This window comes from Centruroides sculpturatus, unplaced genomic scaffold, assembly GCF_000671375.1.
Source record: "Centruroides sculpturatus isolate CEXI.00-Female unplaced genomic scaffold, Cexi_2.0 scaffold381, whole genome shotgun sequence".
NCBI classification, from domain to species: domain Eukaryota; kingdom Metazoa; phylum Arthropoda; class Arachnida; order Scorpiones; family Buthidae; genus Centruroides; species Centruroides sculpturatus.
The window spans coordinates 537,279-561,025 of NW_019384670.1; the positions used below are offsets into that span (position 1 = coordinate 537,279).

The 23,747-nt window shown below is 29.5% G+C and overlaps 1 protein-coding gene across 1 annotated transcript; it reads left to right on the plus strand.

The window, feature by feature from the left end:
• Positions 1-278: 278 nt before the first annotated feature.
• Positions 279-23,039, plus strand: LOC111626697 (ragulator complex protein LAMTOR3-like). Its single transcript, XM_023370177.1, has 6 exons — positions 279-493; positions 3,024-3,097; positions 10,711-10,745; positions 16,097-16,155; positions 21,405-21,538; positions 22,953-23,039. Exons 2-6 carry the CDS (start codon positions 3,089-3,091, stop codon positions 23,037-23,039), a joined length of 324 nt encoding a protein of 107 aa, XP_023225945.1. The 5' UTR covers positions 279-493; positions 3,024-3,088.
• The last annotated feature ends 708 nt before the right edge of the window (positions 23,040-23,747 follow it).

The window sequence follows — 23,747 nt, forward strand, 5'->3', positions numbered from 1 at the left end:
TTTGCAAATTTTCACGTTTTCAGAGCCCCTGAATCCCCCCAAAAAAGAAAAAAAAATCCATGTGTGGTTGTGTAATACGAATTCTAAAACACAAGATAACATTAGAATAAATGAATTCACTCGACATCTATAAATTTTATTTTTATAATTCTATTGATTAGAAAGTAGAAAAATTTTAATTTTTAAAATGAAATAATTCGACTCCATTAATGTTATAACGTTACGCGTCACGTATTTGTCGAAAGTAACGAATTGTTAGAATGCATTGTTGGATGATTCCATTGTTGGCGCTGCTTTGTTGGAGGAGAAAATCTGGAATCGCGAAGAGAAGACGAAGAATCGTTAACGTTAAAGAGATGTTATTCAAGTGTGAGTTAGGATGAATGAAACTGCGCAAGTGATGTTAATCACGTGTGGAGTTGCATTCCTTCTAACCAGGAGTGGAGAGTTCTGGGTTGCCATTCGTTTGGAAATAAAGAAGGACAAGCGAAGAGTTGCGTGTTTTCATTTATTTTATTATTATAAGAAGGGATGAAAATAAGCCAAATATACTTAAGAATAACAGAAGTAAGAAGTAGTCATTTATTGTGACAACGTCGCAATGTCTTGTCCCTGTACATCGTAGTTTTTCTGTTAATAGTAGATTGCTATTAAGTAGTTGACCCATTCTCTCTCCAGGAGGAGGACAACTACTACTTTTGGTCGAATTAACTTCAACCTCTTTCTGCAACAGTCCCTTTTTTATGACGGCCGGATGGTCGAATGGTCAAAGTGGCAGCCTACCGCTCTGAGGGACTCGTGTCCGGACACAGACAGGTCGATAAATCCCCAGGAATTTTTCAGGTGTAGTCCGTCCGGATATGTCGGGCCCCATCCCTCACCACTCGGCCGCCCCATTGTGGACCTGGCCGAACCCATAATAGGTTTGCTAAAAGAGTCCATCTTAGTGCCCACAGGGCGAAAAGAGTTTAAAAAAAAGCCCCTTCTTTCTATCGGATCCATCGGTATGGTGGCAATCGAATAGGAAAATTACATAATACGAGGTTACCGACCAGCACAAAATACAATTTAAGTGGTTTTCGAGGGTGCCGAGTTTGATCCATTTTTCGCGAAATTTGATTCGTTGGCAGATCACGGTTTGATATTTGGCAGTGAATGAAACAGTTTGTTAGTGATAGATAACATTAGAAAAAAAAATTCGATATCTTATTTTATTTTTTAAGATATCGAATTTTCAATTGGTGTCTACTTGACCAATGAAACCGTGCCATTTCGTACCATCCTAGTATTGAGATAAAAATGACAATGGTAGTCTAAAATAACCAAACTCTTTATACGGTTTTCGTGTTAATAATTGTTATATCATAATATTTGATTTATACATATAACTACAAAGGTTATCTTACGTAAGGGTTTATCGCACCCAGTGAACACATTTAAAAGTTTTCCTCTTAAAGATTGGTTGCTTGGTGTTATAAACCCTTAGGTAAGATAACCTTTGTAGTTATATAAATCAATTACTATAATATAATATAATAGAAGAGTTAGAAGTACGAAATCATCTTAATGTTTGTACTTATATTTTGCCTGGGCAACGCCGGGCTTACCTGCTAGTTTTAAATAAACTAGTTTGGCAGAAATGAAATAAAATAAATATATTCAATAGGGTGGTCTGGTGGTGAGGTAAACAGATTCAGTCGGACCAACCGCAGAAAAATTCCTGGGGTAGGCTCTCATCTTGACCGCGGATGGCCGCATCCGGCCGTCCGTAGGCACAATTGATCGAAGGTACCAATAATGTTTTATTTTATTTATTAAATAAATAATAATTACATATAGTTTAGGAAAAATAACTTGAGACTTGATATACAGGGTGTTCACTTAAACATGTATACAGGAGCAAAAAAGATCTTTCCAACATTGCACGAGTGTATACATGTGATGAATGCTTTTCTCAATGGTAAAATAATCGATATTTAAATATCCATCTAGGGAGCGTAAGATTAATTCGTTTAAAATTTCGTATAGATGATAAATTAATGTATTCAATAAAATAAAATAAATCACTCAAAAAAGTGTTATCTCGTACTTCGAACGTTCACTTCAAAAGAAATTCGATTCGGAGTTCGAACGATGATTCTAAGTTCGAACTACACGCACAGCAAAAAACCTGCACTCACGGCATAAAAATGTTGTCTGTTGCGCGCGTAAGTAGTCTCTCGCTCTCTCTGTGAAAACAACTCTTGTATCAAGCGCGTATGTTTTCAGCATTTTTTTCTGCTTTATCTTTGACTTGTTTGGTTTTATATATATAACCGTGCCATTTAAGAACCAACCTATTAACCATGGCATCTAAGAAGAGTGTGGAAGAAACGAAACCTAAGGGGACGGTTGTAGTATTGACGATTGAGATGAAAAATGAATTTATCGCGAAGCGTGAAAGCGGTATCGTCACCCATGGAAAGCACTAACGCAGCTTAGTAAGTAAGGAGATTCGTTGGGAGCTTCAAGTGGTCTTTCATAACTCGAAGCTCGCTGCATACTGTGGTTGAGCTGTTTAAGGAAGCAATCGACCGTCCTGGAACCCTGGATCAAATCCGAACTAACGAAAACCCCAGGAATTTTTCATGGGTTAATCCGTCTTGGATTTGTTGGATCCCGTCTCTCACCACTCGACCTCTCCATTGTGCACCTGGACGAATCTATAATGGTCTTTCAGTAAGACCCCGTTAAAAAATGCAGACACTTTTTATGTACTAACTCGTTTAGTAGTAAGTGACTATTAATCAGCGTCTAAATTACTAGACGTATGTGAATCAGCTTCATTGTTCTGAATTTGATTGTTTGCAGAATATCCTAATTGAAGTTTTTATTTTATTGTAAAACGAAAAAAAAAAATAATAATTTATTTTTAAATTTAGTATTTTTGTTTTAATTTTTATATACATTATTGTGTTTTTTTCATCGTTATTATTATATTTAAAATTTTAGTATAATTTTTATTTTCCATTTTCCTCCACCAGAGTTCATATTTGAGTAAACTATCAGTTCGTCACACTGGGTCGTCACGTGCTTGTTGGCAGTAAAAATGTCAGAGGTGGGTTTAGCAAATTTTTCGATTGTTATTTTTTTAAAAAAGTAAAAATAAATTTATTTGGCGAAAACATTCCAAGATACTGCTTCTATCAGAGTAATTGCAAATTCATTTTTGAATTAATTATAATTATGGTTTTGTTTTATATGATTATTTTTGAATATAATACAGTACTAAACTACTGCAGTTTAATTGTCTGTTTTGATTATTTCATTGTATTTATTAAAGAGGTTTACAGGTTTATTCTGATATTCGTATTACAAACCATTTATATTTTGTATTAAAGGCTATATTATTTAATTATAAATAAACAAAAGCGTATACTAGTGTAATAATAATAGTAAAACAAATGAAAAATGCGTCCTACAAAGTTTATTAAAGCCTGTAATGTACAAGTTGTATTTTCAATGAACTGTTCAAAATCATAGATATTTGTTTTCCCACTTGAATTCATTTAAGTATTTCGGTGCAATTTAAGAATTTATCTTATAGACACTATATCTGATTTGATAGTTCAGTGATCGGTGATGTATTCAGAATTTAATCTTGGGGAGCCGAGTTGAATGCATAAAAAAAAATTTTTATGAGAATTCAGTGAAATTCTCACTGTATGTGACTGCTAATTCTTTAGTATAGATATAGAAGACACGACATAATACAAATAAAAAATTAATTTTAATTAGGAAAAGGTTTTTGGAAAATTATCTAGTATTTATTTTTTTTTGGGAGGATACCAGGGCCTCTTGGACCCCCTCTGGGTGTGTCAGTGTTAGTGATTATGTCAATTTTTTTTTATTTTTTTAAAGTAATTCATTAAAGCATTAATTCTATAAAAATTGATTTCTTTACTAGGCTGAAATGCTGTGACTAAAATGTCTAAAATATTTGCAAATTAATGAGTATAATTTTATAGAAATACAAATGTAAATTTTCTATGTGGTGTAGGGCAGGGGTTCTTGTCCTTTTTTGTGTATTGGTTAAGATGTGAACTCTGAACAAGGGATTTGCCACTCCTCAGAATTGTAGACCTCCCTGTAGGAGCAAAAAAGTCAATAGAACCATACCTATACATGCAACTCTTTGTGATATATTCACCTCCAGAAGTCAGTTTTTATCAGTGCTGTGGAGTCGTGTAAAAATCTACCGACTCCAACCAGGGGCGGACTTGTTACCAAAAGAGACTCGGAAATTCTGATGCCATCACATGACCTCAGAATAAAAGATTCAATAAATAGAGTTCTAATAAAGATAGAATGTAGAAACTTTTTATTTCAAAGCTAAAAGACTCCTCTAAGTAATGACACAGTCAATATATAAATATGTATTTGATAATCTTTACTTTTCTGGCTGTTATATATAACAGAGGGAAAGTGTAACGCTCAGTCAAAAAATGGCCCCTCCCAAATTTTTACGTTTTTGGACTCGGGGCACCTTGAAATTTCGAGATATGCAAAAGATTCGAGATTTTTTTCTATATGTATGGATGTTAGACTGTGTGGAGGGGCATGATTTTGTTCGCCCTGTTTGAAGCCTAATAATTAGTGTTGCAACGAATAGTATATTTGGCCAGGAATACTGAATATTTGGCTATTCGGCTCAATTAACGCACATACAAAAATTGGCATGCAAACCGCATTATGGCAAGGACCCTGCTCTCTATTGGCCCACTGTCACTATGCTTCGCCAATCACGTTAATTCTTGACAGTTGAAGTGGACAGACACGAGCATCATGGCAGTATGTGATAAGTGATGATATCAAATGTGGATAACAATGAAATGACCTGCACGTATAAATAACAGAAAAAGAAGAGAGAAGGACCACAAAGTGAAAATGTGAAAATAAATATGAAATTGAGTTGATAACATAATCGAACAAGTTGAGGCAGCTTATTGGCGCAGCCGTCAATGCCAAACAATTGTTGTCATAGACTTCGGAAAGCTAAATGCTTGTAATGAAAGTCACTTAGCATGCACGGGTGAAAGCCTGGGGCCGTTCGAACTACCAAGCTGTCTCGAATTTGTGAAATCATAACTGTGACTTGTATCAGTGTCATATATGTCTCTTTTCTCCGTTATCACCAGGCTATGAGTCACGTAATTGTAAAATGGAAAATCTACAATGGAAAAGTGACAAATCAAAAGTATCGTGAGCGCGTATTATGATGTATGCATAGGCATATGTGGACTAGAGCGATAGAGGAAAGAGAAAGGGAAGAGCAAAGACAAGCGCTTAAAAAGAAGGATAGGCAGGGTCAGACCCTCAGATATGTGCGATGATTCTCGAACGAATAGGTGTGTACGTGTGCTGATCTTTGTAATTATAAATTGTGAATACATGTGACTAATATTATTTTCTATTTTATTTTGTGCATATTATAAGTTATAAATAAATATAAACAAACAACACTAACCCGATAACATTAAATCTAAATACCAAAATGATTAATTTACTGTTTTTTTGTTATTTCTTACTCCTGTTTTTAGGTATTCGGTATTTGGCCGAATAGTGATTAAATATTCAGTATTCGGCCGAATACCAAATAGTAACTGAATATTTGTTACATCACTACTAATAATTTCTGTGGTTTTTAAATTGGAGTCAGATGGTTTAATACAGGAGTTAGTTATTAAGCGTCAAAGTGGTTGAACTAAATCATGTCCCCATACACATTCTAACATCTTAGGCGAGAACATCTTAACAGATTTTACTGTACTATTATAAAATGACAAAAAGCTTACTTTGAGAATAGAGATGAGTTTTATTTATTTATTTATTTATTTAAATTTTGAAACACTAATGAGTAAAATATTCATTAAAAGATATGACACATGACCCCTTTTATGTCTTCACCCTGTCGACCTTTAATTAAGAACTAAAATTTAATGGTATTAATGCCCCTTTATATGCAAGCTAAAGTGCCACATTTTGTTTCTTAAACTTTACCCATTCTGAGATATTGTTTAATGTCTCAGAACAGAAATTAAAGAAATTAACCAAATTAGATGCCAACACACACACACGCATGAGTTTTTCCTCTTTTATTGACTTTTTTTTTGGGGGTTTGGGAGGTCTCCAAATGTGTAGATTTGCAAAAAAAAAAACTTGGAGGGTCAAATTTGACACAATTTTAATACTTTTCCATTTTATATACGTAACAAGTTGGAAAGTAAAAAGGAGTTGGAGTCGATGGTTTTTTTACAACTCCGACTCGGGCTAAAACACCAAAACTCCGTGACTCCAACTCCACGGTCCTGGTTTTTATTGTGTATCAGTACTGTACTGCTGCCTATTTTCCAAGCTCTGCATCAGTCAAGATGTAGTCACTCACTACAGTGCTCACTATTGCTTATACCTTGGCATTTGTATGGGGTTAACCTCCCTAAAATTATATAACATCAATTACTCCACAAACATTTAAATGGGCTATTCAAAGCAAGCATAGTCATGTGGGTTAAATAGTTAAATGCAATAGTCTTAACAGAGTGATATGACTCCCATTTGCATGCGTCCTAGAAGTAGGCTGATTTCTGGGAATGTATATCACATGGGTCACATATAGAGGTATGATTCCTTTGACTTTTTTTGCTCACATGGGCATGGGCTACAGCTCTGATAAGGTCCCAACCATCTTATTCAAAGATGTAATTATATATTATTGACTCTTTTTAAGAAAATTTTTTCCATTGATCCCCCTTGATGCTGTCCTTGCTGAGAACATGTGATATTGATCAATAGGATTAATATGCATATAAAAAATGCAATAAATATGAGAGTATAATAAGTAGGGTATAATTGAAATGTATGAATCAGTAATACGAATAATAAATCTGTATTTGTTTGCAATACTAAATATTGATTATGATGATTATCTTAAATAATCTAACCATTTTATGTGAAGATGTTGGCCCTTCAACAGTTATCTTCATATAAAGTGAATAGCTGAGTTATTCCAAATTTATATGTATATATAAATATGTTATCTCAACAATAAAGATATATTTATTACAAAATGTTAAAAATGTGAAAAATTAAATATTCAATAAAAAAATAAACAAAACCTAAAATTTTTTAGTTTAACAACATATCAAAATTTTTGGAGTAAAAACTTGCATGTCACATATGACATTGAATTGCTAACACTTGCTCTATGACTGCTCACTTAATAGCATTTTACTATAATAGCTTTTGAAAAGTTATACCAATTTTCAAACAATGACTCCATTATTTTTTAACCAAATAACCTTTTAATAAAAAAAGTATTTGATAATTTATTCTAAAATTGGCAAGGAGCAAATAATTTTAATCTATTAATAGGTTTGCATCAGACATATTTATGCATTCTATTTTTAGAACACATTAGTTCTAATACAAATGTTACGAAATTTAAACTTTGAAACAATTTTGAACTTCATAAGTGTGTTTCATACAAAACTAATTATATAATAATGTGCAATTTGATAAAAATTAAAATGAAAGGTTTAGTTCAGTGTTTCAAATATAAATTTCCTTAATTAAAAACACCATTTTCCTGAGTTGTTAAGTTTGTCATAGAAAAGATTGCCGGGTGGTTGATAACTTCTTACTGTCTTTGAAATTGAGGCATTCTCCTGTATTTGTCACCTTGTATATTTTCAGGGTTTCAAGTGACCTGATTTGGTCAATGTGGATGGTATGCCTGATTAATTTGGCTTGTCTGAAGTTAACTTTGACACCTGATTCAGTGGCAAAGATTGACAGAGTAGGAATCAGTTTTTTCTATATGATGTCGTATTTGTGTTCTGCTAGCCTTTTAAGTATCTATTGGTGGACCTAATATATATGAGGTTAGGATTAAGTCTTTTATCTGAAGCTGGGACACTACTTACCTCTGGTGCTTGCAAAACAGTTATCTCATCTTTATTGTTGCATAACAGATATTTAATTAAATGAGCATTCACACACTGCTCAAACATCCTTGAAACACTGGAGGAATTAAAACATATTGAGAACATCATAGTTAAACAGAGACGTAAGAAAGATGGTTCAAAGATTGGCTTTTATATATGCAAGTAAGGCAAGTGAACATTCTCCAAATAATTCTAATAACCAACTAAATAAAGATACAAACATTCAGATATTTTGACTTGCTTAATTGGAATTTTCTTCATTTAGGCAAGCTAATAATACCATGTGATTCAATAAAGCTTAAAAACAATTTTTAATAGTAAGTTAAATTATCATTAAATAAAAAAATTTATATATTTTTCAATTTCTCTTTGAGAATATAAAACAAGGAAAAGTATTAATGGGGAAATTTCCCCATTAATACTTTTCCTCATTTTTTCCCCTGTTGACTTGAAAGTCCCTATTTTGAAGGAAACTCCATTGCTGCTACTGATTTATCTGTAACTAATTCTTGTAATTCTTTTTGTTTATTCTGAATATTATCCTTATTTACTTGTTTGCTAATGAAACTAATAGTTTCATTATTTAATAGTTAATAGTTCTATTTATTTTATTATTTTGGAAACTGTTCATTAGCAATTTTTCTAATTATCATAAATTTTTTATTTATGTCTTGTTTCTCTGAAGAGTGAGAAATCGCTTCTTTTACTAGTGCTCTAAATGCTAAAAGTGTGGCTGCCTTTGAATCATTGACTTCCAATGTACAAAGGAATCAATAATAATTTTCTTATGATAGATTTTAGAGCTGATGCATGCTCTCATTTTTGTAAATGGTTAAGCAGGGGAGGCCCAATCAAAAGCGGGGCCTGGTGCAAAGTTGACTTGTGGGGCCTTGAAACAAATTTCGTACAACAAAATAATTTATTGCATTTTGCTATTTATTACACTGTACAAATTGGTATAGTAAGGAGTATAATAAAATGATAATTTTATTAAATTAATTTAATTATTTAACATTTCAATCACACAAAAAATTGTTAATAAATTAAATAACAAGAATAATTGATTCATATACAATTTGGTATGCAACTTACTAGAATAAGGTTTTACAATATGTGATTTTTTTCATTTTTTTTTACATGTTTTATAGCAATTTCATTGATGTCATCATAATTCAGTTTTTTGACAAATTCAGATTCGATAGATAAAATGGCTAAGGAGGTAAATCTCTCTTGACTAATGCTAGCTCTCAAGTAATTTTTTATCTTGAGAGAGATCTTTCTGCAGATGTGACAGTAATTGATAAGGTTAATATAATTTTCAGAACAGTAACAAAATTTGGATATAATTCAAATTATTTTAAAATAAATACTATAATATTTATAATATTGTGATCCTGGAAGGCAAAACTCGACGACAAATTTTGATTTCATTAAATAAAAAAAAGAGAGAGAAGAAATTGCAGTAAAACAGAAAAGCTTTCTTATAAAATTTTTAAAAACTGAAAATGTGCAACAAACTGAAGAAACACACAATTCACAGTTACTGGAAGATCAAACTCACGGAAATAAAATTACGCTATGCGACATCCATGTAAATGATCTGGATCATCATAAAGCCAGCTCTCGTCTTAATGACAGAAAAGTGATAATAAGAAAACTGAGCAATGGAAAGATAATGATGAAGCAGAGGGAAACATACAGACAGAGGATTATTTTGTTGGCATCAAACAAAGAAGATGAATTATTCCAAGGACTGCAGCTTCAAGAGAATAAACAAAGCAAAGAAGACTAAAATGTCAATATCAATGTTTCTGGTACTTGGCCTGAAATTATAACTGATAAATTTAGAATGGCTATCATACGAAATGGCATAACACAAGTAAAAAACTTGTCACACCATTTTGTATGCAAAAGTCATAATTTAAATTTAGTTATTGGAGACATTTCAAAATCATCTCTTGAAAATTTATTTTTGGGATAGCATATATAACAAGTATGCATATTATATATAACAATGTATATATATTAAGTAGCATATATAACAATGTATGTATATTAAAACTAGAAAGAAAAAGAAAACGAAACCATTTTCATTTTGCAAACTCAGTCATAGGCTTGTGTGCTCGCACTGTTCACACCCCCCTCAGGCTGGCTCTGTGGTTAAGTCTAGGAAAGTAATTTTATCAAAACTACCTTGAGTTACATTACTACTGAGTGTGTGTTGATCCCTTAGTATTAAATCTTGCATCCTTTTGCTGCTCTTCCATAAAGTAAGAATTCATTTATGTATGTTAAAATTAGCTTAATGTTTTATGGAATGTTAGTTTCCACAACATCATCTTATCTCACTGAGAATTATTTAAATGTAATTTTAATGTGTTCTTAATCTTAACTGTTCTATTGAAAAAGAACAGTAAAATAATAATATTTATTAGTGGTTAAATATTTAAACAAATGAAGAAATAGAAACAGGTCAAATATTTATGAAATATTTTCACTATTACTATCAATAAGTTTTGGTAAAGCCAAGACATGTTTTTTTTTATACAAGTGATGATGTAACTTGACTCAAATTATTTTGTTTATGTAAACAGTTTTTTAGTCACCATGACAATTTATTTTAATGAAATTCAATTGAAACAACAATCTTAATTGAATTATTAAAAATTGAAATAATTTTATCAAAATTGCTTTTGTGTTTATATAAACATTAAACATTTTTATTTAGGAAATGAAGAAATATTTATATGACATTATGTCTAGGTAAGTTATTTTTAAAATTTTTTTACTTAAATAATGTTTCCAGTTTTATCAAAATGTACTGAGTAAAGAATGAACTACACTTTCTTTTGGTGTTAACATTGTTTTCTTGAAAAGTTTTTTAACTACAAGCATTTTCGACATTTCAAAGTGTCATCCTTAGGCAAAGTGTACATAATATTCAAATTTTAATTTTTTTAAAGTACATTAAAAGATTCCAAATCTGTGGTTTAAATCTTAGCATATAGCTTTTACAGAAGTTAGAAAAGATGCAACATAAATTTTGTAGATTAAGATAAATAAGAAGCATGTTATCAATAAACACAAAAAATAAAACAAAAAATGTAGCAATCTTAAAATATGAATATGTTATAATTTTAACCTGTTAATATATTCTGATGTATTTATCTTAAAATAAAATGAATAAATGATGAATTATTTTAACACTTTGTAAAGTGTAACCCATATCTGTGATAGTTCAAGAGTGGGTTTGTTACAGGGCTCTAACATTATGTGTAGTGACTCTCATAGAAAGATGGCTCTGCAGTTTAAACATTGCTTAAGAAGGAAAACTTCAACCCATAAAGGTGTAAAATTAATCTGTAAAACTTCAGGCAAGGTCAGTAGTGATCCTATTATCATCATCATCCTGGTGTTCTTGAAAATGTATGCTAATTTTCTGATAGTAGCTCATATATAAAAGGTATTTGATCCCTTTGCAGCAAATGTGTACAGGATCAAAAACCTTCTGTCTTTGAGCTACTATCAGAAAATTAGTTTACTGTTTTCAAGATTACCAGGATGACATTAGTAATGATAGGATTACTACTGATCTTGCTGGAAAAGTTTTAGAGAATGATTTTACGTGTTTGAGCTGAAGCTTTCCTTTTTAGCGATGTTTAAATTGCAGAACTATCTTTCTTGGGGAATATACTGACTTCTGATTGAGACTGGAAGTTTGTATATAGTTAATCGGTCCTTAAGCTTTCCATATCTGGTCTTGACTTTCATTTATCTAACTGTGTTCTCAAGATTAAGGAAAGACAGGCAGACAGATGGGTGGACACCAGGACTCTAATATTATACATAACAATGTTAGAGCCCTTTAACAAACCCACTCTTGAACTACCAGAGATGTTCATCACACTTTATAAAACATTAAAATTATAACATTCATATTTTAGGATTGCTACATTTTTGTTTTTCTTTTATTCTTGTATTAATTGATAATATGCTTTCTATTTATCTTAATCTAAAAAATTTGTTACATCTGTTCAAATTTCTGTAAAAACTATGCACAAAGACCATGCATTTGGAATCTTTTAATGTACTTTTTAAAGAATTGAAATTTGAATGTTATATATACTCTGCCTGAAGATGACATTTTGAAATGTCAAAAGTTCAAAAATGCTTGTAGTTCAAAACTTTTTTAAGTAAACAATTTTAATGCCAAAAGACAGTGTGGTTTATTCTTATTCTTGTTCCCTGTTAATAATTATTTCATATATAATGTTTTCTAATCTTTTAATTGTGAAATATTTTATGACAACTATTAATTTCCTATTTATAGTAAAATAAATTATAATCAGAAATATATGCCTAACTTTTGATTTATATAGATTGGTTTTGTGTAAAATCAAAATTAGGTAAATTGAGACTAGCATTTATATTGAAAATTGAGGAATGACTTTTTTCCTAATTTGTTTACTTATGGCATTTATAGTCCTATCTTAATAAAATCTACCATCAAAGCTTGTTTTTATTTCTATTTAATTTTTATAAATTTCCTGATAGTTAGCGAAGTTTAATGTATGTGGTATGAATCATGACAGCACAAAATGGAGAATCCCAATTTCTAAAAACATGGAAGTTTCAATAATGCAATTGCATTACCATAAGAGTTAGCACAGAGCAAAACATTAATTTTATCAATGAAAATACTTAATTTTAAAATAATATAAAATATTTGTTAGTGTTTTATCTTATTAAGCTAAAATCCTATAGTATAAAATAAAATTTTGTCACATTCTTGGATCTTGCGAAATTTAAGTACCATGTAAGTTGAGGATTAGGTGTAAATTAACTAGAAAGCTTAAAATATACATTTTAAAACTTTAACAGAATATTTAATTATGCTGATTTTAAACTTTTAATTCTAAGTTGTGCTAATTACAAAAGAATATAACTTGAAAATGAAACTAAAATTATAATTAAATCATCTAGCATTTTTATAGATACCAATAATTATCTGCAATTATTTATTAAAAGATTTCAATAAGTAATGGTTTATTATTTTGATGTATTTTAAACACATTCCCTAATATTTATTCTTTTGTTTTGATCTTAAAATTTATAGCTATTTTTATTAACTTTAAAAAATTAACTAATTGTTTGTTGCTTTTTTAATGAAGGTTAATTCTCTAGTTCAGTCTACAGATGATACATGTTTGAAAGTTATAAACTATTGGTGTTTTTTATTTATTTGTGTACACTAGCTTTGGTTTTCTAAGCTTTAAGATTTAATTTTATAATTAAATATAAAAAGGTTTATTGATAATTTTTTTATACAAAGTCAATTTATTAATAGTGTCATAATGCATGTAGCATTTCACAAAAGATCTATACAGAATGAACTTAAAATTATTTTTGCATATTTTATTATGATTTCCAAGTTAGAAAGCTCAAAACAAAAAAATGTTTGGATGATTTTTAAAATTAGAAAAAATATTCAAAAAATTGTTTAAAAGAGTTTAATAATCTGTAAGTTTATTGTAATAAAATATTTTTAGATTATAGTTGAAAATTGTATGAAGTATTATTAATGTAATAACCAACTTTCTTTGTGGCTTTCTTTGTTGTCTCTTTCTCCACAGATGGTGCTACTTCATAACATGTATTAATTATTTTTTATTGTTATGTTCTTTTTGTATGAGGGATACCTATACTAATGGTACTTCTATAACTGTTTCGCTCTAATACGGTTTCAAAATTAGGGATACCCCCATACAACATGATTCCAGTTTCGCTCTAACACAGTTTTGAAAATCCTTTGTACAAAATTTCACAATTTTTAAGTGTAAACTTTGTTATTCGATATTTTTAAAAAACTAAGACAATAATACTTTGTAAAAAGAAAATGCCCTGATTTATCTAAAATTAATATTAACATGTAATACAGTACTTTTAATTGTGATTGTTAATTAATTATTGATTGGAAATGAATTATTGATTGCTTTAATAAACATATTTCTCTTAGTAACGAAAAATAATAGTATATTTTTGCTAACTTCTGGAACCTAACCCCATGTTTTACATTAGTCCTTTGTTTCATATAGCACAGATTCATGTATGGCACTTTTTTGGAACGTAACTACCATGTTATACAAGGGATACCTATAATTCCTTTATTTAGAAACATGATATATCTATATTGACATACCATGTTAACTCCTGCTATTTTTGTCCATTTCAGGTGAAATTTTGATTATAGTCTTTTTATGTTCTGACAAATTATAGCATACTTAATTTGAAAAAATACTACCTATTGGCTGTAAAAGAAAGGTTTAAGTGATTTCAGCTCAGTGATGTCATTCATCTTAAGTTGCATTTTAAAATATTTTGGCAAATAGTATAATTTTAAATTTAGAATTTAAACATTAAATTAAAAACAAAAATAGTTGTATTGTGTTGATTCTATGATAAATTTTTAAAAAAATTCTATATTGATCACAAATGTTCTATTATCCAATCAGAAGTATGATCTAATGAACCTGTTATTTAAAATATATTAGCACATCAATCATGTGCTAATATAGGCTACAAATATAATCAAACACCAAACACTTGCTAAGCTATTAATTTAATTTTCAAATGCTTTCAGCCTATTTTTAATAGGCCATCCTCAGGAAATTACTGTTCTACAATCAAACACAAAGCTTTTCGAACATTCTTTAAATTTAAAATTTTCTAACATATTTTTTAAATCTTTACATTAAACTGTAAATATTAAATAGTTAACAAAATACTAACATATTATATAATTAAACAAAATGTAAAAAATATACTTAAAGTCAGTTAAAATACAACTGCCACAAGTTTAAGAGTTTTTAATTCTTATTTACTTTTCTATCACATATTTCCAAGCAGTAAGCTCAGCAAATGTTTGGTGTTTGATTATATTTGTAAGTAAAGCGCTTCAACCTCCGCAACGAGGACACCTGTGACTGTGACAATAACTCAATCCAAAACAGTAAACATTATCTGTTTGACTGTAGTCTCTTTGACGACAAAAGAAACAACCTTCTAGACAGCGTCCTCTATGAAGGTTTTAACTGGCCTTGCCCACTTAATGTTTTCATCGAAAACAAGGTCATCTACAGCAGACTCAATGACTTCTTATCAGCCACTGAAGCTCTCAACCCACCAAGGAATCTACCTAACACCAAAGACGAGCATGCAACTACGTGAACGAACTTTTCTTCCCAGTGTGCTTGCCTCGAACTGTGCGTGTTTTCTTACCCTAAATGGGTATCCTTCAGCCCTGGACAGCTTTTAGCATTAGCAACTGGCTCCATTCTGTCATCTGTCTTGTAAATATTTTGTGTAACTCCTGATTAATAATCTGTTTATTACTTTTTACTACGTACACGTGGTCAGCATTCATCAGCTGTTATGTTCATTGTCAATTATATAATATTGTCGGGTTCTTTAAATCTTAGTTGTACTTCCTTTATTGTCTGTTATAAGTTGTCGCGCCATCTAATTGTATATATTTTCTAGTATTTCCCTGTTAATGTATTCATTTGTTATACCACTGTATTTGCTTATTGGTTTAATAAATGCAAGCGCTATGTGTTCTCAACTTTACCTGTCCCAACCTCATCCCCTATTCTTCATAACCCTCACTCTTCCTTCCGAACTTTCCAACCTCCAGGTCGTACCTTTGAGTGATACCTGGAGGACCTCCCCTCCTTCAATTAATAATTAATTAATATATATTTGTAAGTAAACAGCTGAGGAGGTGAGGATAGTACAAGCTAGTTAATTTGTAGAAATATCAGCTGCTCTTGAATTTTTGAATTCTCTACTTTCTGTGAGAAAGTAGTGAATTCAAGAAATTCCATCATGCATGGTAGAAAAATTTCTAGTAAACATAATAAAAACTGATTTAAATTAATTGAAATATTTTATTATGTTATATACATTTTATTTTTTATATTTAAAAATAATTGTAAATCTAGTTTTTAGATATAGATACTTTAATAATAATCAATACCTCTATTTTTCATTATCAAAATTATAAAAGCTTTGTCCAATTGCTCAACATAACGTCATCATAAAAATTTTTTCTGCAGAATTGATGGCCTTCATAGTATAGTGATTACTGATCGTGATGGGGTTCCTTTATTAAAAGGTAAAAAATTTTGAAAATATATTCAATATTTAGTTAAGATAAAGTTTTAAAAATATTAACATAAATATATTAGCTAATACATTAACTATAACATCTATAGTTAAATTTTCTTATAGTCAATATTTGCTAAAGTCAATAACTTTGTATACAAAAATAAAATATGTGAAGATTAGTTTTTATAATTTTATTATATAACTTTTTCACTTTTTCTTTTTTATAATAATCTGTTAGGTTGTTAACTATGAAATGTCCAGTTTATTAAAAGACTTTAATGATACATTGTATGTGAGCAGAACAGATTTAATTAATTTCTATAGCTTTCTTCCATCTCAACATGCATGTTCTGGATTTGATGCAGAAGTGAAGTTGTAATCATCATTCTTTGAATGCTGTTTTTTACAAAAAGCTGATGTGGAACCCAAATACCTTCCCTCGAGACTTTACCAATTTCTTGCAGGTTTTTTGTACTGCTTCCTGCGAGCACTTCAAAATCTGTCATTTTCTGTAATGTTTGACTCACATTGGATTCATCAAGTGTTTGTAAGGCCTTACAGTTCACCTGCATTGGAGAATTGCCATCTGCATGGTTTTTCAAGGCTGAATCTGTAAATCAAAATTTTCCAAACCATTGACAATACTTTTACTCACTCACTTCATTTTCATAAATGTCATTGATGTTTCTTGTAGCATAAGCTACATTTGACCCCTTATGAAAGGGACACTTTCAACTGGGTGCTGGACATCCGGGCAACAAAATAAGGGATGAACAATACACAAAATACAAATTTTTTTTTCTTTATAAAAAAATTACCATTTGTTTATATTGATATATTACTCAGTAAATTTAAATAATGTTTTTTAAGAAACTAGTTAAACCAGTTAAAAGAACAATTTTGTAATTAACAAACATATTTATACACATTACATATCTTATTTATTTATTTATTTATTTTTACAAGTCAATTGAAATGTCTTGAAGGACAGTTGATATCTATTTACCCCCAAAATTAACAAATATACATAAAAACAAAGATAATAATTACATAAAATTAAAAATACATTACACTATACATTAAATATAATATACATTAAAACAAAAAAGTATAAAAGTTCTTTGAAGGAATTTGTTTTTGAAGAACTGCTTTTGACAAGATTAAAGATGCTACAGTAGGTTATTTAAAAACATTTACTTTTTCTAAGTTGGAAATAACTCATAACTATAGTTTGTAACTTATAACTTGTACCTCAAATTTTAACCATATTTATATTTATATATATTTTACCAATATTTACAAATAAATAAATAAAAAGTATCCACAAAATTGAATGCTTGCTAAGTATGCAAAAATTTTTAAGTTTCCATTGCCCACTTGACTGTCCAGTTGATTGTTGCCCAGTTGTTGCCTTATGGAACTCAAAAAGCATTAAGTGCCTGATCTATATTTCTTTAGAACTCATAGTGGACTAATTCATAAAATGAAATAACCATACCACCAGGTAGAAAAATGCAACATCCTATCTCAATATAGTTATTTTTATTATATATATGCAAAATAAGGTGCACTGAGAAATGAACATTTCATAGTTGACAACCCAATAGAATGTATAGTCTTTTCCTGATAAGAAAAGATTACATCTCAAGTTTATACTTCAGCTTGTTTTATTCACAGGTTTGTTTTTTTCATTATGAAGATAAAATTTTTCATGTGGTAGGAAAAAGGATAATTTTGGAATTTGAGAATAAAGCATTTGTTGTTAGTATGAATCTCTAAAAAAAATTTATTTGTGCAATTTATGCTTTTTTTGTAGGCTTTTTAACAACTTATTCTGCCTGTCTAGATAAAATCTTGTAACTCAATTTTCATCCAGTTTCCAATCTAGTAACTTTGCATATCTTTGTATTCCTGATAACAATATATTTTTTTAGTTTGCAAACAATTTTAGCAATTAGCAAAAAATTTAAATTTGTAAATAAAATCTGATAACAGATGACACTACAGAAAGTTTAATAAGCGAGTGCCTTAAGTGATGCAAAGTGACAAGTGCTTTTACCTGTTTTAGTTGTACTGTCTACATAAAATCTTGTAACTCAATTTTTCACTCTACTTCCCAATTAAATGCTAAATCAAGAAGAATTATAATAATTGAGTATTCAATATATAAAACTAAAATATAGAAAATAAAAAGTGTGTTAAAAAACTTTAAAAAAATGCTTTTTATTCACATTAAATGCACTAAAAATAATTTTTTCAGTAATACACATCTCAAAGCTAGATGAGTTAATATAATAATCCAACGATCGCCTAAATATTCGGGCTATAATATGGCTATAATCAAATAATTAATACAAATAAATTTGCTACTAGAGGTAGACATTACGTGCCATCTCTTTAATAAATTTATTAAAATTATAATTATTTGGTTAATAATTTAGAACCCTCTGGAAGAAAATAACTGACCCAGGCGGGGCTTGAACACACAGCCTCCACTTGTCATGCAGTGCACTACCAATTGTGCCACCTGGATCCCAAGCCAGCCTTCGCTTCCAGAAGTATTTTGATATAATTGTGGAAGGTTATATTGAAATTTAAATACTTCTGGAAGTGACGCCGTCCTGATGAGCATCAGGACGGCGTCGAGGCGTTTACGCTGTCCGCTTCTCGTAACAGACCTTGCAGGTGTGATGTGTGGGCACCAAATCGTCCGCAGACGACCTAGGTCAACTAAATAAAATTTGATGATAAAAATTGCCAAGTGCCTGAAAATAAATACAATAATAATTTGTGTTTGAATTACTACTAAAAATTATAATTATTAATTTAGATATGATATGGCACCTAATGCTTACCTCTAGTACCAAATTTATTTGTATTAATTATTTGATTATAGCCATATTATAGCCCGAATATTTAGGTGATCATTGGATTATTAAATTTTTTCAGCTTTCACAATGTCCTTGGTATTATGTGACCAAAAATAAAAACATAGGGTGCTCGTGGGAAGCCCATAAAAATTGATAGAAAATGTAACTAAGAATATTTCTAAACTTGAGCAATTCACACTTTTATTTTTTGTTACATAATATCAAGAATACTGTAAGAGCTGAAAAAAAAATTTTTTTCAGCTCTTACTAATGCACTAAAAAATTTAATATTTTTTAGTGCATTTGTGTGTATAAAAAGTGTTTCTTTTAAAATTTTTAAAAAATATTTTTTATCATTTATTTGATGATAAAATATTTATAATATAATAATAATTGTAATAACATTTTGTAAAAAAAAATTGTAAAATGACTAGTTAGTTATGTATTATTAGCTAAATGTAATGGAATTGTTTGACTGAAATTAGTATTCAGTCATTGATTTATTCATTTTCGAGAAATAAAAATTAAAACTTAAGTGAGATGATAATATCAAGAAATTTTGAATGTAATACAGATCAATAATTACCATATTTACAGAAAAAATTGTTCAAAAAATTAAAAAAATTCATTAGAGTATATTTGAAATTTTATGCCAAAATATTATTTTTACCCATGAGAGAGCAATTTTGCTCCCTGGAAACACTGTACTAGATAGTAGGCAGTTTCTTATCAAATGTAAAAAAATAATATAGATGCTCCCTACATATGAACAAGTTACATTCCTGAGGTTTTGTCATAAGTTGAAAATTAACCTATAAAGTACATTTGTTTATAGAATAACCACTTATTGTATGTTTGGTTCTTTAATACACTTAATAGAATACATTACACTCAATTACCTGTTTACTACTGTTTATTAGCAGGCCTTTCAAACACAGTTTTATCACCTAATACCCTTAGTTCTATAATGTCCGGTCTCATTTCCATGGTGAAAGAGCAACAGTTACATTTGTCTTTAATGCTATTACATTTTGGATGCATTTTTGAAACATTAATTGTAAACATTTGTAAAAACTGTAAACAATAATGAAAAATATTATTATTCTAATAGTACCTCACGATGGATGGTATAAAAAAAAAAATGGCAAATTACGATAGAAATAAGCCACATTAATTATTTATTGAAAGTTTATTATTTATTAGTGTCCAAAGACTTACTTCAACATAACTCCACAGCACAAGAAAACTTCAGAATATGTGCAAAATTTAAATTTTAGATGTATGATCAAATTGTAAGTTGTATGTTTGTGAGTAGGGGAACACCTGTAGTCAATTAAATAAGTTAATTTGATTCTTGATTTATTTTCATAATGGACAATTGATAGCACTTTCACTTTTTAAGCATATTTATTAAAAATATGAACTCTCTGACTAGTTAATAATTTTATAAATTAAAATTACATATGAAATAAGTTGTATTTAAATGCGATCGTCAATTTGTTTTAAGACTTTCACATCTTTATGCTTAGTGTGGAAAATATAGTGTTTTACAATCAGCATTTTATCATTAAACATCTGAGAAATTGTGAAAGTTTAATCAAAAGAAGAAGTTTTATAGATTGAATAATCATTCAATTATTATTGTTATTCATATCATTCAAGTAGCAGTCAGCGATATGAGAATCATTCAAATTTTTATAGGTGATTTTCAACCTACATCTTTTGATTGATCCAGCACTTTATACAAAAGTCAGTTTTAATCATAATTTGAATATAATATAAAGAATTTTTTATATTCTTTTTATACAATCATGAACAGTTATGTCAAAGATTTAGCCATCTTTGTGCTTATGGATGATTTTTCTTTTGGTCTCCAAATCAATTGCCTAAAGCTCACAACAAGGCTTTTCTTTTTCATCATTTGATCATTTTACACCAGTCATACCTGTTGGAATTCAAAAAATAACAACCGATGAGCAAAAAAGTAGAATGAAATATTTACATGAATTAATCTTTAGTTTTTTCAATGTAATTATTTATTTGCCTTGTGTATTGTATTCAGTAACTTATATTCACTACTATGATTAGTTACGAATGGAGATCAGTTTAGCCACATTTTCCCAATCTCATAGAAGAAACCTATGAAAATTGAAAAAAACAATTGTAGCATAATCTATATTTTACTAATCTATTGTAAATTAACCAGTTTGATTTAACATGTTATGCCAGATAATTGGGGAAAGAAAATGACTTAGTTATTCTGGTTCGAGTTAATGAGGATGTTCATTCATATTTCATTTCATTTTCACAGGATGATATTTTATATTTTAATAACAGAAGTTCTACTATGTATTATTGCAAAATTTAACAAAAGCTTATATTATAGTTTCAGATGATGAAGTGCCAGAAGTAGCATTAAAACCAAGCATTTTATCAACAGTTGCAACAGTTACAGATCAAGGAGGAAAACTTGGTTTAGGAAAAAATAAATGGATTATGGCAACCTATAACAACTATCAAGTATGTTTATGAAATAGATTTTATCAAAAAATCCTAATCCATATTATTAAGTTATTTATATACAGGAACTCTTATTGGTAATAGAAATGATAGCATTATTATTCTTTAGTACTGTTTTACTGTGAAAGCAGGGGTTCCCAATTTTTTTCTTGCATTGACCATTTGTTTAGAAGATTCTATTTTCAATTGACTGCCTTAAAACTTTTGTTATTTTTCAAGATTTTGTGTAATATATCAAGTAAATTATTAAATCAGTTAATGAATTTCCCACATGATTGTTGTTGTTCTTATTTGAAAATTATCTGAAATTATTGAAGCAGTACAATAAATATCTAATTTTTCTATCGACTCCCAATTGACTCTTTGAGTTCCATTGACCCCCATGGGATCTATATTAACTCTGTTGGTAATCCCTGCTGTAAAGGATAGTTTCTGCCTGACAGTTTTATACAGCAAAATAGATTTGTGTAGACTGTTGCCTAGCAGCAATCAACTTACTGTTGTTGAAGTTGCAGAACAGAACAAGTAGATCTTACTTTTTGGCAGGTATAGATGTTTACATGATGAACAGACTTCCTAAGAACGCCCTATGATTGTTATTTTCTGATCAACAACCCTTTTTTTGTAACAATGAGATGTGCTATTTTAGAGTGAATTTGTTATGCAATATTTGTCTTTATACAGACATGTTTGTTTCATCTTTTATGATAATGAAATAAATACAGATAATGAATTCATTGATTTCCTGTGTTCACTTCATTAATTGGCATGATTTTCCAGTCTTTGTGGTTAGTGACTGAATTGCCACTAAAGCACTTTGTACAGGTTTGTGTTGTCCATTGTGAGTGAGCGAAGTGATGAATGTGTTTGTGATATAATAGTTACACTTGGCTAGAGGTGCATTTACCACTAGTGACCAACAGAGACTGTGGCAGACTGTTTTTCTTGAATGGGATTTTCTGCCTAACTCACAAATGCTGATTTTGTTAACTCTGGCAATGCCCCTGTTGAGAATGCATCACAATCACAGGAAACAACCTATATCAGTAATCTATATGGATTGGATATTACTTGTGACAGTGTTCAATCCAAATGACATTAAGGTCTGAAGAGAAATGAAGCTTTTTGCTTCACTTCTTTTCATGGATCTTACTGGCATACATGATCCTAATGGAATCTTATGATCTTGCCAACATTGCTCTATAGCTTATTGGAACTACTCAGCTCTCTTCACCTGATAAGGTGCTGACTGGCAACAGAGTTATTATTTTAATTGTAATATCTAATTCTCTATTTGATATATAATTGCCATTGTATTAAATTGAAAAATGTTTTTTATTAAATTATAACAGTAATAAAAGTTGTCTTATTTTTAAAACTTGCTTGAATAATTTATTATAATTTAATATTATAGGTTATTCATTTTAATAAATCATCTCTAATGGTTAGTCTTATAGCAGCAGCAAATGCCAATACAGGTAAATTAATATTTTTAACTTAGTTATTTTAGCATTAAAAGATTGAAAATTTGATATTTGTACCAAAATACATTTTAACAATTTATTTAGTGGTAAAAAGTTTTTTAAATAATAAATTTTCTGTTTTTTTAATAATCAAATGTTATGGGATATTTAATTTAATAAATATATTTCTGAATAGCTAAAAGATCAAACTGAAATATATATTAAATACCAAATCATAAATTAACTATTAATTTAGAATGTTAATTAATTATTCTATGACCAAGATTCTGGTAATTGTTAATTTGTTTATTTAATAATACCAATTGATTATAATGTTTTAAATTATCTGTTAAAGCTTACAGCATTAGTGGGATTTGCATTTAAACAATTTTAAGAAGTATGAAAGAGAATGTTTTACAAATAATATGCAGGGTGTTTATAGTTAAAGTTCCACTTTGAAATGGCCATAAAATGAAAACTATTGGACAGAATGTTATCAAACTTTGTAATAGTGTACAGGATGTCATGAGATTTTATTTCCTGCAAAAAAAAAAATAGTTCAAAAACTCACCACCAATGGGAAATGGCGCAGTCTGCAATATTGTTAAATGAAATAAGACATGAAGACATCATTGCAAATGTTTTTAATCAGTTTTAAAACAAAACTGTTTGTGGGGTTATGCAAAATCACAATGGCTTATGGCAGGAAGAAAGTGATATACCAAGAGCTACTGTTGAGAACTCAG